We start from the raw sequence: 14,349 nt of genomic DNA on the forward strand, positions 1-14,349 counted from the left end.
TGCATAATATTCGTATACTCTTTTGTCTCATTAAATTTACATTAGAATAAGTGGCCAAATTTTTCCTATCTCGACTTTGTTGTTTATGTTCAATGAAAATTTCATTAAAAATGCATCAAGCAGATGAAAAGTTACAAAAGAAGCAACTTATATATATATATATATATATATATATATATATACACATTGCTTAGTTAGTTAGTTAGTTATACAGAACAAATACAGTATTTATACATTGTTTGCTGAGTTGGTTTCGTGTGTTTATACATGAATAATATACAAAGCATACATTATATATACAAAGTATGTGTGATGTTTATATATAGCTATACAAAATAGATACATTATTTATTCACCAATGAGATACGGGTTGATGGAATTTTATGGTAAATGTAAATGTATAGGCCTCGTATATGGGTTATTTCTCCATTTTTTATGTGCAATCTCTGCTATGTTTGGTCTACTTTTAGTGTACAATTTTCTTCGTTGCAGTCTCTAATATTTGTTGAGGCTTTTTTAGCGTTTATGATTTAATCCATTTTCCTTCACAATTAGCAATAAATCTAACAAACGAAATTTGTTAAATATTTGATTTGAGATTAAAAAAAAATGCCTACTTTTGACAGACTCAAAAGGACCAAACTTGTTCAAAGCATACTTTAAAAACTATTATGAACCTACCCAAACATAAGAGACCGTTTTTATCGTTTTCTCGAAATGTCCCAAATGTTAATGTTTCCGCGAGTTGTCTCATGCTAAATTGCTAATTACTGTACCAACTTTATTGAGTCGTGTAGATAGACGGCTCAGTAGTTGAATATTACATGGTCATTCCTGAATATTCAGACGATTTCATCTAAAAAAGAAGCTCTTTCCTCTAAAGAAAACGGATGCCTTATGTTTTACTAAAAAAGTAATTTAATTAGAAGCCCTTCATTCTCAAAAGTCAACTTTCTACCTTCTTGCTTCAGTGAAAAAAGGAGTATTATGACAACTTTAATCTTTGTATTACTGGAAACATGTTTATTAGAGGTCGAAAACTCTCATTAGTAATAATTTCATTGATTTATCAATCTCCGTCTCGGGGGTAAGAGCAGCATTGACAGTAGCAAAGTTATCGTTTTTACAAACTTTAACATAGCAACTAAAACAAAATGATCAAACCCTGTCTCAAATTTTTCAAAAATGCCTACTCAGCTAGGAAAACGGAAAAAAGAAGAGGGGAAAATGCGAAAAAATAGTAAGTCAGCTCATCTCCTACTACCAAATTAACAAGTTCCTTCTGCGCAGGCAACTAACGAGGCTACAATGATGGTATAACATAAATGATCACCCTTTCGATCCTTGTCTGAGAGCAAACAAAATGAGAGTGATTTGTAGACTTCTACATAACCATCCCACCATCGATGGTCAAGACCTGTAAAGGAGATAAATATTCTTAATAAGCAGCTGTTTAAACATGAGGTAGCAAGACATAAGCTTCAGATAAAAGACAGATGAAATCACACAACATGAAAGTACCTGTCCAGTAATATAGCTGGCTGCCGGATTGAGTGCTAGGAATTCCACTAGTCCAGCAACTTCTTCAGGTTGACCATAGCGACCTGTATTATTGTGAAACCAAAGTAAGTCAATGTAGCTATGGTTTAAAGGAACTCTACTGTCCTTTCATTTGTAAGATTTAGATATGACGGGGAAATATTCCCTTCTAGCAAGATTCATACTCTCAGTTGATGGTTTTCAGTTCAAACTTAGTTGTTTTTTTTTTTTTACTTCATTTTCTAGAGTCGAGATGTTCTGCTAACGCACAGGAAATATTGTCAATGCCTCTGATGTTGGCCTACTCTACTAGGAGTCCTTGTCTAAGAACATAAATTATAGAATTCCTCCTTTTAGGTGTGCAAGAACTCATCATTATGTTGAGATATAAACGCCAAGAATACTTTAAAATGATATCTGCTCTCACCTAAGGGTACACCTTGCAAAATTTTCTTTTCAATGTCTTCACTTAGTTTGGCAGTCATATCAGATGCAATGAACCCAGGGGCAACAGCATTAACCTGTCGAAAGATAAAATTTCGCATAAATAATTACTTGTGAACCATAAGAATTCATTATATCATCCAAAAGAAAAAAGAGTCATAAGAAGTCATTAGCTTTTTTATCAGAAATAGTTCCTTTATAATATGCTTTACAAAATCCTTTGTAACTAGCATCAAGATAAATAGCCCAGCCCAAGTGATAGAAGGGAATGATTAGGAGCACTTACAGTAATATTCCTGCTGGCATATTCTTTTGCAACACTCTTGGTTAAGCCAATGACTCCTGCTTTAGCAGCACTATAGTTGGCTTGCCCTGGATTGCCAACTAAACCAACAACAGACGATATGTTGATGATTCTACCCTGCAGCGTGTAGAGCATGCTTAAATAAAAATTCTGGAGTGGAAATATAAAAAATGCATTGCATTGCTTTGATCTTGGTCATCAATTTCTTTTCAATGACCAGAATATATCACTGGCTAATCATGATGGCAACAGTCTCATTAGTTGGCATCTGACACAACCTGGGCTATCTTAACGCTCTCAAAGATCACTGAATTCGTTGCTTGTTTTGTATGACTAACAACAGGTTCAAATTGATTGAAAAGGTAACTGTCAGTAATATAGCAGGTGATGGAATCTGAGAAAATGACACCAGCAATTGGAATCCATGAAAAGGAATAGGTGGAAACAGATTCTGAATCACACCAAAACCATTTCATTCAAACCGATTTCCAACACGACAACATCCAAATTCTGCAGCTGAAATCAACGCAACTTTTGTTGCTTCTAACAAGAGAGGAACTAATTGATGTGACAAGTTTACTGTAGCATTATGACATCTTTTAACGCTAGGTGGGAATAAAGTCATAAACTATTTCTCTTCAACAAATGTATCATTATCTTCTCCGTCCATATTCCTTCAGTCCAGATAAGGGGAGTATTTTGCCCATGACCTGTGAAATCAACGTAGTGCAAGTGTCACACATTGCCAGCTTGTCCTTGTGTTTCCAATTTCTTTTTGCTTCCAACTTTGACTAGCATGAAAATCCAAGAAACAAGGAACGACAGGTATAATTTTGTTTATTTTACCCAAAGGTTAGGGATGAACCCTGCCCCACATGGTTGTTCTAGCGATATTTCTGCCGTATATGAAGTTTTGGAGAAAGTAAGTGTGGATGATGACCACCGTGTGTTGTAGTCATTGCTCATAACTGCTGTAGAGTCCATAAAGCTAAGTCCCTCATTACATGCAACAGATCGCTTCAGTAAATAAATAAATGCACTTCCCATTATGCAACAGTTTTCAAAAACTTAAACCTTTCCAGACAAATAATATCATTTATGAAATGCAAGAGAGAAATAGACAAATTTACCTTTTTCTTTTTCATCATGATTTTAGCTGCAGCCTGCAACAACAGGAAAGATCCCTCATAAGAACCTTATCTTAAAATATTATACAGGTTTTGGGAGGAAGGGTTGGGGGGCAACCAAAATACCAATTGAAACATAGCTAGCGTATAGACCTGTGTACAGAGAAAAACTCCTGTAAGATTCAACTCAATAACCTCCTGCCACTGGGACTTCTTCATTCTCATCAACAAGGTATCACGCGTGATACCTGAAAAGAAGAATAAGAGGACTACTGATTGAGAATTCTAATAAAACTTAATGTAAAACAGGATGACTGTTGCTAACCTGCACTAATAATTTTTTTTGGGAATAACCAGCACTTAATAAATATTGTTTCACTGGTATATTTGGGGTAAAAAACTGTTCCTCTTTAACTAGAAAGTTGAACAGATTTTTTGGATGCTAAAAAAAAAAAAAAAGGCAGTAGCTAACCTGCATTATTGATCAAGATATCAACTGTTCCCCATCGATCAACCACCTGCGGATGTGATACTTATGAGGTGCAATTTAGCTGGCAACAACTGCGACAAGATCCACCATTTACTAATGTTACTAACAAAAAGAGTTTGCTTACAGTTTTCATCATGGATTCTACATCTTCTTCTTTTGATACGTCGCCTCCAAAAGCCAAGGCTTCACCACCACATGCTTCAATCTACAAAATACAAGAATTCACTCAGAAAAATATCTTCTTTTTTTTTTTTTTTTTTTTTTTTTTTGAGGTACATGACGGACAACCTAAAGCATGACTGAGTAGAGTAATAGCTGGCTTCATTCATTTACAAGACTGAGATAAAATAAAGCAATCTATCATTGCCAACATTATGGAATGGAACTTACATGAAGATTAGTGAAACCATACACAAAGTCTGAACCTAAAATTACACTTCTCGATACATAAGGATTAGCCAAGAAAGGAAAACATAAGTGTTTGAAATGTACAAGTATAAAATATACGCCCTATAACTTCACCGATCAATTACTATATACATCCACGACTTTATCAACCTTTCGTGGAAGAGTATTACCAGCAAAGATAAATTCCTTTTGCTTTTATGGCTTCAGTACAAGTAAACAGATCGGTAGCTAGCTGCTATCTTATCAGAAAAATTCAAACAAAGAACAAAGAGCCGAATCAGTTCTCCATGTTTGACCAGTTGTTGTCAGATGAAGACCTTGCTCTAAGGGCAGCCCGGTGCACTAAGCTCCCGCTATGCGCGTGGTCCGGGGAAGGGCCGGACCACAAGGGTCTATTGGCTATCTATAAAAATAAATAAGATAAAATAAAACAGAAACAAAGAAAAAATAACACATTGTAATGCATTTTTTTTTTTAACCTTGTTATCCTCACCCTATATTTTTCTGACATGCCATGACCACACCTAAGGACGTCATTTTCTTGCATCATGGACCAACCCAGTATAAGTACTTGGAAGAGCTCAATTTGTCTCTAATAAGATGAAAGGATCAGAAACTAACACTATTTATAGTTTTAAACTATGATGGAGGTAATTTATGTTGCTTGCATAGCGGTTTAAGTAATAAGTTTTAGCTTTATCGCATGGTTGGAGAATAAGTTCCTGCCTTGAAGTGTAGTTTGAGTTTCAGTTCCAGCTCTCTTATACTTGTAGCTTTAATATGTAATAAAGCCCTCTTTAAAAATATGAAGATCATATTTCATTTCACTTAATGTTTTCACATCTGAGGATATGCACAAAACAAACAAGAAGGCCAACAGCCGGTGGAGAAGATTTAAGGTCTTGAAAGAGGAGGTCCCACTCGAGAATTTCAAATTTTCGCTTTGGTGTAGTTGATATCACTTGCCAATCAGTTAACTTTCAGTTCCCAAACAGGCCAAATGGAAGAAAAAAAAAAAAAAACATTATAATAGTATGTCATAGTCCAGAGGATCTCCTCTTTATTTCTGAAAAACTCTACCTCCCTCTCATGAACTGGTAATAACCGGTGTTAGTTGAAGATTCTTTTAACACATTTGCACTTCGCGTCATATAAATTTTAATATATGTCAAAAAGTTGGTCAAACTTAATAACCATTTTAATTTAGTATTATATTATTACGTAGTTCCTAAGTCAACTTTCCTTTTATAACCGAGAAATCCCACGTAAATTAGCTAGCCCAACCCGACTTGGCCCACAGACTCAAAGCTCGGGGGAGTATGAGCCTGCCCCTCTACCTTGCTCTCACTTAAATACCACTTTTATGACAGTGCTCTAATGAAACCCGGGGGAAGTATGGACCCACCACTCTCAACAAAATAATGTTAGTTGGTTAGATGACTAAAATATAATGATAAAACAAACTTTAGAACTGTTTTAAATTTGGGAGGTCACCTAGAGGTTGACAATTTGAAGGACAATGTAATTAAACCAGCAAATGTAAAAGCAAAATAAGAAATCACATGGAAGGAGTATTCTGCATTGTATGTATACTCTTCCAAACATCAGACTGAAGTTAGAGAGACAGTTCATGTTTCCAGTAATTCAAATGAAATTTTCAGTTGCAAATGGAAGGATAGGGACAGTAATCTATACAAAAACAATAGTAAATTATTACTGAAAAAAGGAACAGATACCTCTTTGGAAACTTCTTCTGCCTCCTTTGAAGATCTCGCATAGTTCACTAAGACCTGCCATCAACATTGAACTTTATATCAAGCAGGTTGGTGGAGTATGCAAGAAATTTATAAATTGATCAATATTAATGCCTGCGTATCCACCTATGTCAGCTTAAGAACATTACTGAAAGTTTCTGAAAGAACTTAAATTTAAGGATTCCACATTTTTTGAAATGCCTGACAACTTCACGCAGTAAATTAAGCTAAAGAAGAAAATAAGGAGGAGGACCTGCTTCCCTTTCTACTCTGTCCCGTATGAACTTCTCCTGCTTATTAATGGCAAATTCACCCAAAAACAATATAAGGTAACACAAACTAGCATTGTTTTACACTTGATGTGCCACCTTTCAGGTAACTAATTTACGTTTTGCACATTTCAAACTATCCTTTTATACTCAATTAAAATTATCTGTTTAAACATTTTACTCTAAGATGATGCACAGAGCAAAGAAATTCATTTGTCAAAGGACAGAGGCAGTACTTCCATTGTTTCACTTTTAAACTATTGCCAACAGAAACACAACTTGAGCAACTACCATAGCACCTTAAAGCTGATGCTATTTTATAGTGAAACCACAGAGGCTGCCAACTCACCATCTAAATTGATCAATACCACAGTGTACAGGTGACAGTGAAACAAGATAAATTCCAGCAATCCACTGTTAAAGAATAAGTTTTCTGGTCGCTCAAGGCTTTGGTTCAATGGCAAAGGTAGTAGAGGATGTGTGGTAGGTGGGTGTCACGAGTTACGAACTGTAGCTGTTGAACAAAGTCAGGTATTTAAGTGGAGAAGGATAGAGGGGAGAGCCCATTATCCACCAAGTTTCTAATCTGATAAAGCAAGTATGTTGAAGGAAAATTTTTTGGTATTTTTGGCAGTTAACAGTCCTGTGTAACTTAGTTAGAATTGATGGAAAAGAATCTCAAAAACCAAAAAGTTTCAGCATTTATAAAAATGGAACAGAATGCTGACCTTACAACCAGCCTTTCCCAAAGCCAAAGCAATTGCCTTCCCGATTCCTCTAGAAGCTCCGGTGACAATAACAACGGGAGCTTCAACCTTTGCAGCAGCCTCAACTCCAGCTTGTTCAGTGGTTGCCACCTGAGTTTTAACACCTGATCATATCATAACCCCATTATACATCTATTCGACTGATTATAAACAGAGGAACATTCACAGAAGCACACACAAAATAAAGAACACCTAAAATGAGGTCACGAAAGGAGACTGATCATACTTTGTTTCAATGGTTGTTACATATCGTTTTATAATGTATCGTATCATATTGTATTGTATCGTACTGCATTGTTTGATGAATACAACGTTTGGAAAGATTATATTGTTTTTCGTCGTTACATAATGCACACATCTGCAATTTGAACAACCCTACAAGAAAAATAGGGTACGGGGTAAAGCTATCATAAAAAAGTAGGGTATAGGAGAAAATAGGATTATTAGATGATAAGCAAAGACAAAAGAGAAGAAAATATAAGGTACAACTCAATTACACCAAATAGGTCATTGCATAAAATGGGACTTCTCATCGTTACATAATGATGGCTTTAACGATACGATACAATACAATAAAATTTAAGTAACAATCAAAACAAACATTGCACTTAAACTAACAACACAATACAATACAATACAATACAATAGATAACAACCAACAAAACAAGCTGTAGGATTTCGGCATCGGAGGAATCCAGAATTCAAGGTCAAATGTTTCGAAATGAACGCGTTTATCGTATACAATTATTATCTAGAAACGTGCATACATACATTTCAAAAAAAAAAAATTGCATTCAGGAATTAGAGTAAATTAATTCTGTGAGTAGTCTATTATGTACATACATTTTCTAATTTCTTTTTGTATACGTATATATAGTACAAATGGAAAGGAGTAAGCTAAGAAGGATTAGATCCGTGTGAAATACCTGCAGAGGCGGAAGAGGAAGAAGACCAGCGGCACTGCAAGGAAGGTGATGACTGGACAGGAGCTGTCGGGAGGCGGAGATGTGACAGCTGGCGACGGACGGAGGAGTTTGCCGCGGCGGAGTTGAATTTGGAGGTGGCGGCGACGGAATTGAAGGCGAGAGTGGCCATTGAACAACGGAGTAAAGTGGCCAGGCTGTGTAAGGGCGGAAAATGGATCAGTGGGTACAGTGGGAGAGTTTAAGAGTGAGCGTCTTTCTCTATTGGAAATGTTCCGATGAAAACAAGGAGCGGCCTTAGTCGTTGGTCGTTTCAAACAATACAAGAAAAATAAAATTGGGTAACACATATAATGAAGTGAAATGATTACTTGTTACTTTAGTTTTAGCCTATTAGGTAAGGGTTTGGTGACTTATTCTGACCTTTTCTTTCGTGTTTTGCACTTATTTTATCACCCTTAACTAAGAGGATTATCGTCACCATTGTAATTGAAAGCAATCTTAAACTGTAAATTTAGAGAACTTAAGTCACTTTTTTTTATTTGAGGGATAGCGGAAGGGGAAAGGGCAGAGGGGAATACAAGGTGAGAATCGAATCTTCATCAATAAAGTGAAAGTTTAGGTAGTCAATCAAAGCTACTAAGATACCCTAAGCCTGTTAAACGGTTCCGGTTAAATCGATTTAACCGGTAACCGGAACCAGTTTAACTGGTATACCGGTTTAGCGGTTCTTCTGCTACTCAAACTACTGCAAACTTTGATGAACTTAACTTTTATTTGACGCAGCCATTGGTGACAATGACCATGCCCGAAGTGGACGTCTTAGGATGGTGGAAGAAATACAAGGCGAATTATCTGGTACTTGCAAGAATGGCTCGGGATATACTTAATGTTCAAATATCAACCGTGGCCTCGGAAAGTGCATTTAGCCAAGGAAGACAACAAATTGGAGATCATAGATACTCCTTGTCCGGATTTAACTTGCAAGTACTAGTTTGCATTTGCGATTGAATTCGATCGGAGCGGCGCAACCAAAGGCTAGAGGCGAGGCGAGGCGAAGAGGAAGAGATTGAATTTTTAATAGCAAATTGACGACATGGAAGATATCCCAATGGAAGAATATAATATAGAAGAACTTAGCGAAATGGGGCTTACAATGTAATTTTATTCTTGTACAACTCATATATTATTTGCAAGTTAAAAAAAAAAATTACAACTTGCAAATAAATGTTATCCATTAATGAATAAAAATTATGGCTCATTGAGCTTTCTTCTATTTACTTGTGTTCATATTCTTACTTATATTAAGTTAAGAAAATACCTAGAATATACTTATAATATACATCTACTTAAATTAAAAAAAAATAGAAAGTTATAACTATATATATTTATAAATATACAATCTTAAATTTTATAATACTCATGAGTTATTAGTAAATATAAAATTTAAGTAATACATATAACTTAAACATATATATACCTACGATATACTTAGAACATACTTATAATATACATATACTTAAAGTTATAAAATAGAAAGTTATATGCTTAGAGAAAAAACAATCATGAATTTTATAATACTCATAAGTTGTTAGTAAATATATAAACTTAAGTAATACATATAAATTAAACACACACACACACATATATATACTTATATTAACATAACATATATAAATATACAAACATAACTTAAGTAATACATATATATATAGTTATATAGTTATATACTTATAGTAACATAACATAACATAATTTATGTGTAAAATAAGTAATTAAGCAAAAAAATAAAAAATAAAACGTTTTAATAGTAACATAACATAATTTATGTGTAAAATACGTAATTAAGCAAAAAAAATTTAAAAATATATATTTTTGGGCTAACCGGTTACCGGTTTTTACAAAGCCTACCGGTTCCGGTCCGGTTAGAGCAAAACCAAGCGGCTAACCGGAACCGGTTAACCGATAACCGGTATCTCTTACCGGTTCGGAAACCGGTAACCGGTCGGTTAGCCAACCGGGTCGGGATCCGGTTCCGGGTCAACCGGGTGACACCCTTAAGATACCCACTTAATTCACATTTGGGTTGTATTTGGCACGGAGGTTTTCAATTAATCCATGTTTGTTCCTTATAAAATGTTTTGTAAAACACCTTTTATAGTAAATAAAAATACGAAAGGAAAGGATACAATACTCTTGGGATAATATATTTTGCTTACTTTCTAAACACTAATAAATAAATAAATAAGTAAGAAAATGGCTTATTTTCCATATTAATATTTATTTAAAAAATATTTTCTATAAGAAACATTTTCCTTCTTCCCAAACACACCCTTGGTATCAAATTTGGAAGACAAATTTAAACCAGCTTTAGAGTTTAAAGTATAAATACAAGTTTATCGACCAAAAGTCTTAAAAACTTTATTTGCTTATGTATTTCTTCAACTTGGCGGTTGTTTCACGTTAAGAGTGCTTTCAATGCATATGTCAGTTCTCGAGAGATTCATATACAATAGATTAAATATATTCTAATTTGTATCAACTGTGTGAATCTTTTATTTCCCTATATTATATTTTGTTAAATCTGCATAAGAGATTGTAAATCTTTAATTTAGAAATATCTTGCTTTCGTATGATTTTTGATTTACCCGTCTTTAATATTTTCAATCATCATGATTTTACACTTACACGCCAGTGAATTAAGAAGTCTACATAGAAGATGACCAATTCATTTGAACTGAGCTTTCTGGTAGATCCAGAACACTAAAAGTGCTTAAATTGATTAGGATTCGTAAATTCGGATATCTTATCAGAGCTAAGATGCATGGGGTATTCACTTAGAGAAGGTGGTTAATGTGCTTTACAATTAGTTACTTCAAAGAATTATATAATTTGAAGAGGGATTAGTTGATATGTTATCTAGGATAGTATATTCATCCCCATAGTTCATTTTTCGCATTTAATCTATTACTATATGCTATCTTTCATTGATTGACTGAGTTACATAATTATTTTTTCTTATTTTGTAATTGTTACTATATAAGGATTTGAAATAATCATTCACAAATTCACTACATATCAACTAATTTATGTAATGATAATAGAATACCACAAGGTATATCAAGAATGATCTTGGTTGTCCTAAATTTGAAATATTTTGGTATATTACTTAAGTGATTCCTTATTATATTCAAATTTGTGAGTTGTCAACCGATGCTTGATAATTAATTAACTACAGTTAGACATTCAAGTTAAAATTCCTAGTTTTAGAAATATTTATGCATGTGGCAAATTCCAAATTCGAACATGTCATTTTACTGAAAATATCTTAAATATAAGTAAACCATTAATTTTGTTATCATAACGTCCATCAGGAATCAGGATGTAAAGATATTAATAGTGTTACTATATTTTGTTTGGGAATTCAATTATACCATTCGAAGGCAAGCCTAGATGTTTTGGCGTATATATATGTGGAATTGTTGAGACATCGAGTTGGGATCCCTAAATTGGATCCAAAAATGTTTATACTCCATTCTAAGTTTGAAAATAGAAGTCAAGTAGATCATTGAATCTGAGATCTCTTCAAGTTCATTTCTCGAGTATTTATCAGCCAACTTTTCTCCCTATATCTATTGTTTTCGAGAAAATGTTATCATGAAAAATAAGAAGACAAAGGCCTTTTGAAATATTACAATGAGGAAGATAGAAAGTGAAAAGATTGATATACTTAATCGTCGCCCTACTGTATCTGATGGCACAGGTTCTCAAGGTGCCGGTGCAGGTTCAGGTGACTGTAACAGTGACGATGGTGGTGACGGCAATGGCGGAGCCACAGTGCTACCTACGAATTCGGCAGAACTGAGTAGCGTTGGTTCAAACCCTGTATTGTGTTAAAATTTCATTTAATATATTTACAAATAATATGTTCAAAGGTCAGTAAGCAAATAGAATTGGGTCATTCGCACAAATATCCCTATTTCAGGGTGATCTTTAATTTTTGTCCCTCAAATTTGTGGTCTTTAATTTTTATCCTTCCGCATTTTTGGTGCGGCATAACTTAAATTCGCTCGGCTTTATTTACATTTAGCTTCAGCATATGTATCATAACATTCCACAAGTTATGTCAGACAAGGCAAAACTTTCAAGATTCAACATAATTTGAAAAATACTACACTACTTATGCCGCATAACTTAATTCTTACAGGATTTATGTTGAGCGGGCAAAAATTCAATTTTCGAAGATAAAAATTATTACAAACATTATGCCGAGCGAAGCAGGTTATGTCGGATATTTTCATTAAGTAAGTAGCGGGGCCAAAAATTAAAGACCGGCATGTTTGAAGGGAAATTTGTGCAACTAAATGAATAGAATTGCCGTATATAACCTATAAACTAAAAATCTTGACTTTCTCTCTCAAGTCAAATCAATAATTTATATACATTTAATAAATTTCTTATGACAAATATAAAGTTTGGATAAAAGCTACTGGATTCAACAACGTACCGAAAGCATAGCTCCATCCCTGAGTGGCGGGTTTGTCAAAAAATGTGAGCATGAATTCCTCGGAGCCAATGAAGAAGAACAGAGGGAGGCCAAAAGAAAAGGTCTGCTACTAAGCTAGCACAATGCCAAAACTCAGCCAGAATTGCCAAAAGCAAAAAAGGAAGAGAAGGGAAAGGTGAAGAAGAAAGCGAAGCTAAAATAATGGACTATCAAATGGCAGTTCTCTTTGAAGTAGTCTAGCTAAATCTAGCTATAGGAATACTAGGTTGTTTGCAAAGTGAAGTTCTCTTTGAATTAGTCTTGAATCTCCTATACTTATATTAGAGTACTAGGTTGTTTGCAAAGTGAAGTTCTCTTTGAATTAGACTTGAATTTTCAATATTGATGTTTGCAAAGTGAAGTTCTCTTTGAATTAGACTTGAATTTTCAATATTCAAAGAGAACTTCACTTTGCAAACACCCTAGTACTCCCATCGTTGTCTTAATTGTACTCACCCCTTTGAGAGGAAGAAGGCTGGGGCTTGAACTTTCCACATTACTTGACCTGTTTTCAATTGAAGGTCAAAATTTTACAACTAAGACGCCTCTATTCGATTCTTAATTTGGTTAGGGAGTTGGGTGCAGACAAATTAAAGAAGGAAAGGAGACATATTTACTTCCTTTTCAATAACTACTCCCATCATCAGATCTCTCTCCATTTCTCTCTATATGAACAAAACCAGAACACCACAAAAAAATTGTAAATTGCTCTTTCCCATACAAGGTGTGAATCCTTCCTCCAATTGGCCGTTGCCCAATAGGATCAAACAACAATTGACAAACAGAAAGTGAGGGGACCAATTTCACCGGACAATCCGCTTCGGGGTCGTTTGGTACGTACACAAAATTATCCCAGGATTTATGAAATAAGATGAGATATCCCATCTTTAAATTTGGGATACATTTTATACTTTATTTGATACAAGGTATAAAGTTATCCCAAAATAAATTTATACCTTATGTCAAACATGATACAAAATTAATCCCACAGTTAATACTGAGACATCCCAGCTAATACTGCGTACCAAACGATCCCTTAGTGATATACTGCTTTTCTCAATATCACTTTCATTGAGCACCAGATCCCCTAATTGGCTTTTTGAAGGCTCGGAAAGGCACCTGAGGAGCCCTTTACAGTTGGCCCAGTACCTACCAATTCCTCCGATTCACAACCTAATTCTCCTTTTTGTGTTTATCTCTTATCAAATTTTTTTTTTTTTTTCTGTGGTTGGTTTTGGGTGGGAAGAGGGGGAGGCACGGTGAGAAACATAAGTGCGGGTCCAATATTATTATACACTGATGATAGCAAGACAAAACAAGAGGATAACATATCCAGAGTTCTGCAAACAGACAATTTGAAAATCTGGGGAAAGCCACATTCCGACAAAAGACCCAAAATCAAAATGCAGTAGTAAACAGACAGCCCCTCAAACTCGTCAAACAGCTTCTCATTTTACTTTATTCTAAATTGCTTTTTCCTTTTCTAATTATGCTTCGCAAGGGTTAGGTAACCACCATGCTCGCAACAGCTACATTACTGAACTGATGCCATGTGCTTAATCAAGTCAACCACCCGTGTGCTGCAATCCAAGCGGGGTAAACATATTAGCTGCTTTTCACAGTTCTTGAAGAAGCGAATGCTAAAATATAACCACAAACCATAAAGTACTGCTTTTCACAGTTCTTGAAGAGGCGAATGCTAAATAATAACCATAGGCAGAAGCAGAAAGTACAGATTGATCCTCTGCCAGAACACGATATCATGCAAAAGAACAGGC

The 14,349-nt window shown here is 34.8% G+C and overlaps 2 protein-coding genes across 4 annotated transcripts in view; both read right to left on the bottom strand.

Moving 5' to 3' along the window:
* Window positions 1–1,022: 1,022 nt before the first annotated feature.
* On the bottom strand, window positions 1,023–8,319 carry LOC132052477 (3-oxoacyl-[acyl-carrier-protein] reductase 4-like). Its single transcript, XM_059444039.1, has 11 exons — window positions 8,029–8,319; window positions 7,064–7,206; window positions 6,049–6,102; window positions 4,029–4,109; window positions 3,887–3,932; window positions 3,568–3,662; window positions 3,418–3,450; window positions 2,270–2,404; window positions 1,967–2,060; window positions 1,522–1,604; window positions 1,023–1,417 (listed from the first exon to the last, which is right to left on the bottom strand). The coding sequence occupies exons 1-11, from the start codon at window positions 8,195–8,197 to the stop codon at window positions 1,385–1,387; spliced, it is 966 nt and encodes a 321-aa protein (XP_059300022.1). The 5' UTR covers window positions 8,198–8,319; the 3' UTR covers window positions 1,023–1,384.
* A 5,514-nt stretch (window positions 8,320–13,833) lies between these two features.
* Window positions 13,834–14,349, bottom strand: part of LOC132052483 (glyceraldehyde-3-phosphate dehydrogenase, cytosolic) — an 80,110-nt gene continuing 79,594 nt past the window's right edge. For all 3 annotated transcript variants that reach the window (XM_059444048.1, XM_059444049.1, XM_059444047.1), the window contains exon 11: window positions 13,834–14,151. In XM_059444048.1, the coding sequence (XP_059300031.1) occupies window positions 14,106–14,151 (46 nt within the window). In that variant the 3' untranslated portion in view covers window positions 13,834–14,105. The remainder of the gene's footprint in view (window positions 14,152–14,349) is intronic.

Source organism: Lycium ferocissimum, chromosome 4 (genome assembly GCF_029784015.1).
Source record: "Lycium ferocissimum isolate CSIRO_LF1 chromosome 4, AGI_CSIRO_Lferr_CH_V1, whole genome shotgun sequence".
NCBI classification, from domain to species: domain Eukaryota; kingdom Viridiplantae; phylum Streptophyta; class Magnoliopsida; order Solanales; family Solanaceae; genus Lycium; species Lycium ferocissimum.

Coding starts and splice junctions, on each gene's coding strand:
- LOC132052477 (XM_059444039.1), bottom strand. CDS start 8,197: ATGGCCACTCTCGCCTTCAATTCCGTCGCCGCCACCTCCAAATTCAAC. Junction 4,110..6,048: donor CAGAAGAAGTTTCCAAAGAG/GTATCTGTTCCT, acceptor TGTATTTTGTAG/ATTGAAGCATGTGGTGGTGA. Junction 2,405..3,417: donor TCATGATGAAAAAGAAAAAG/GTAAATTTGTCT, acceptor TACACGCTGCAG/GGTAGAATCATCAACATATC.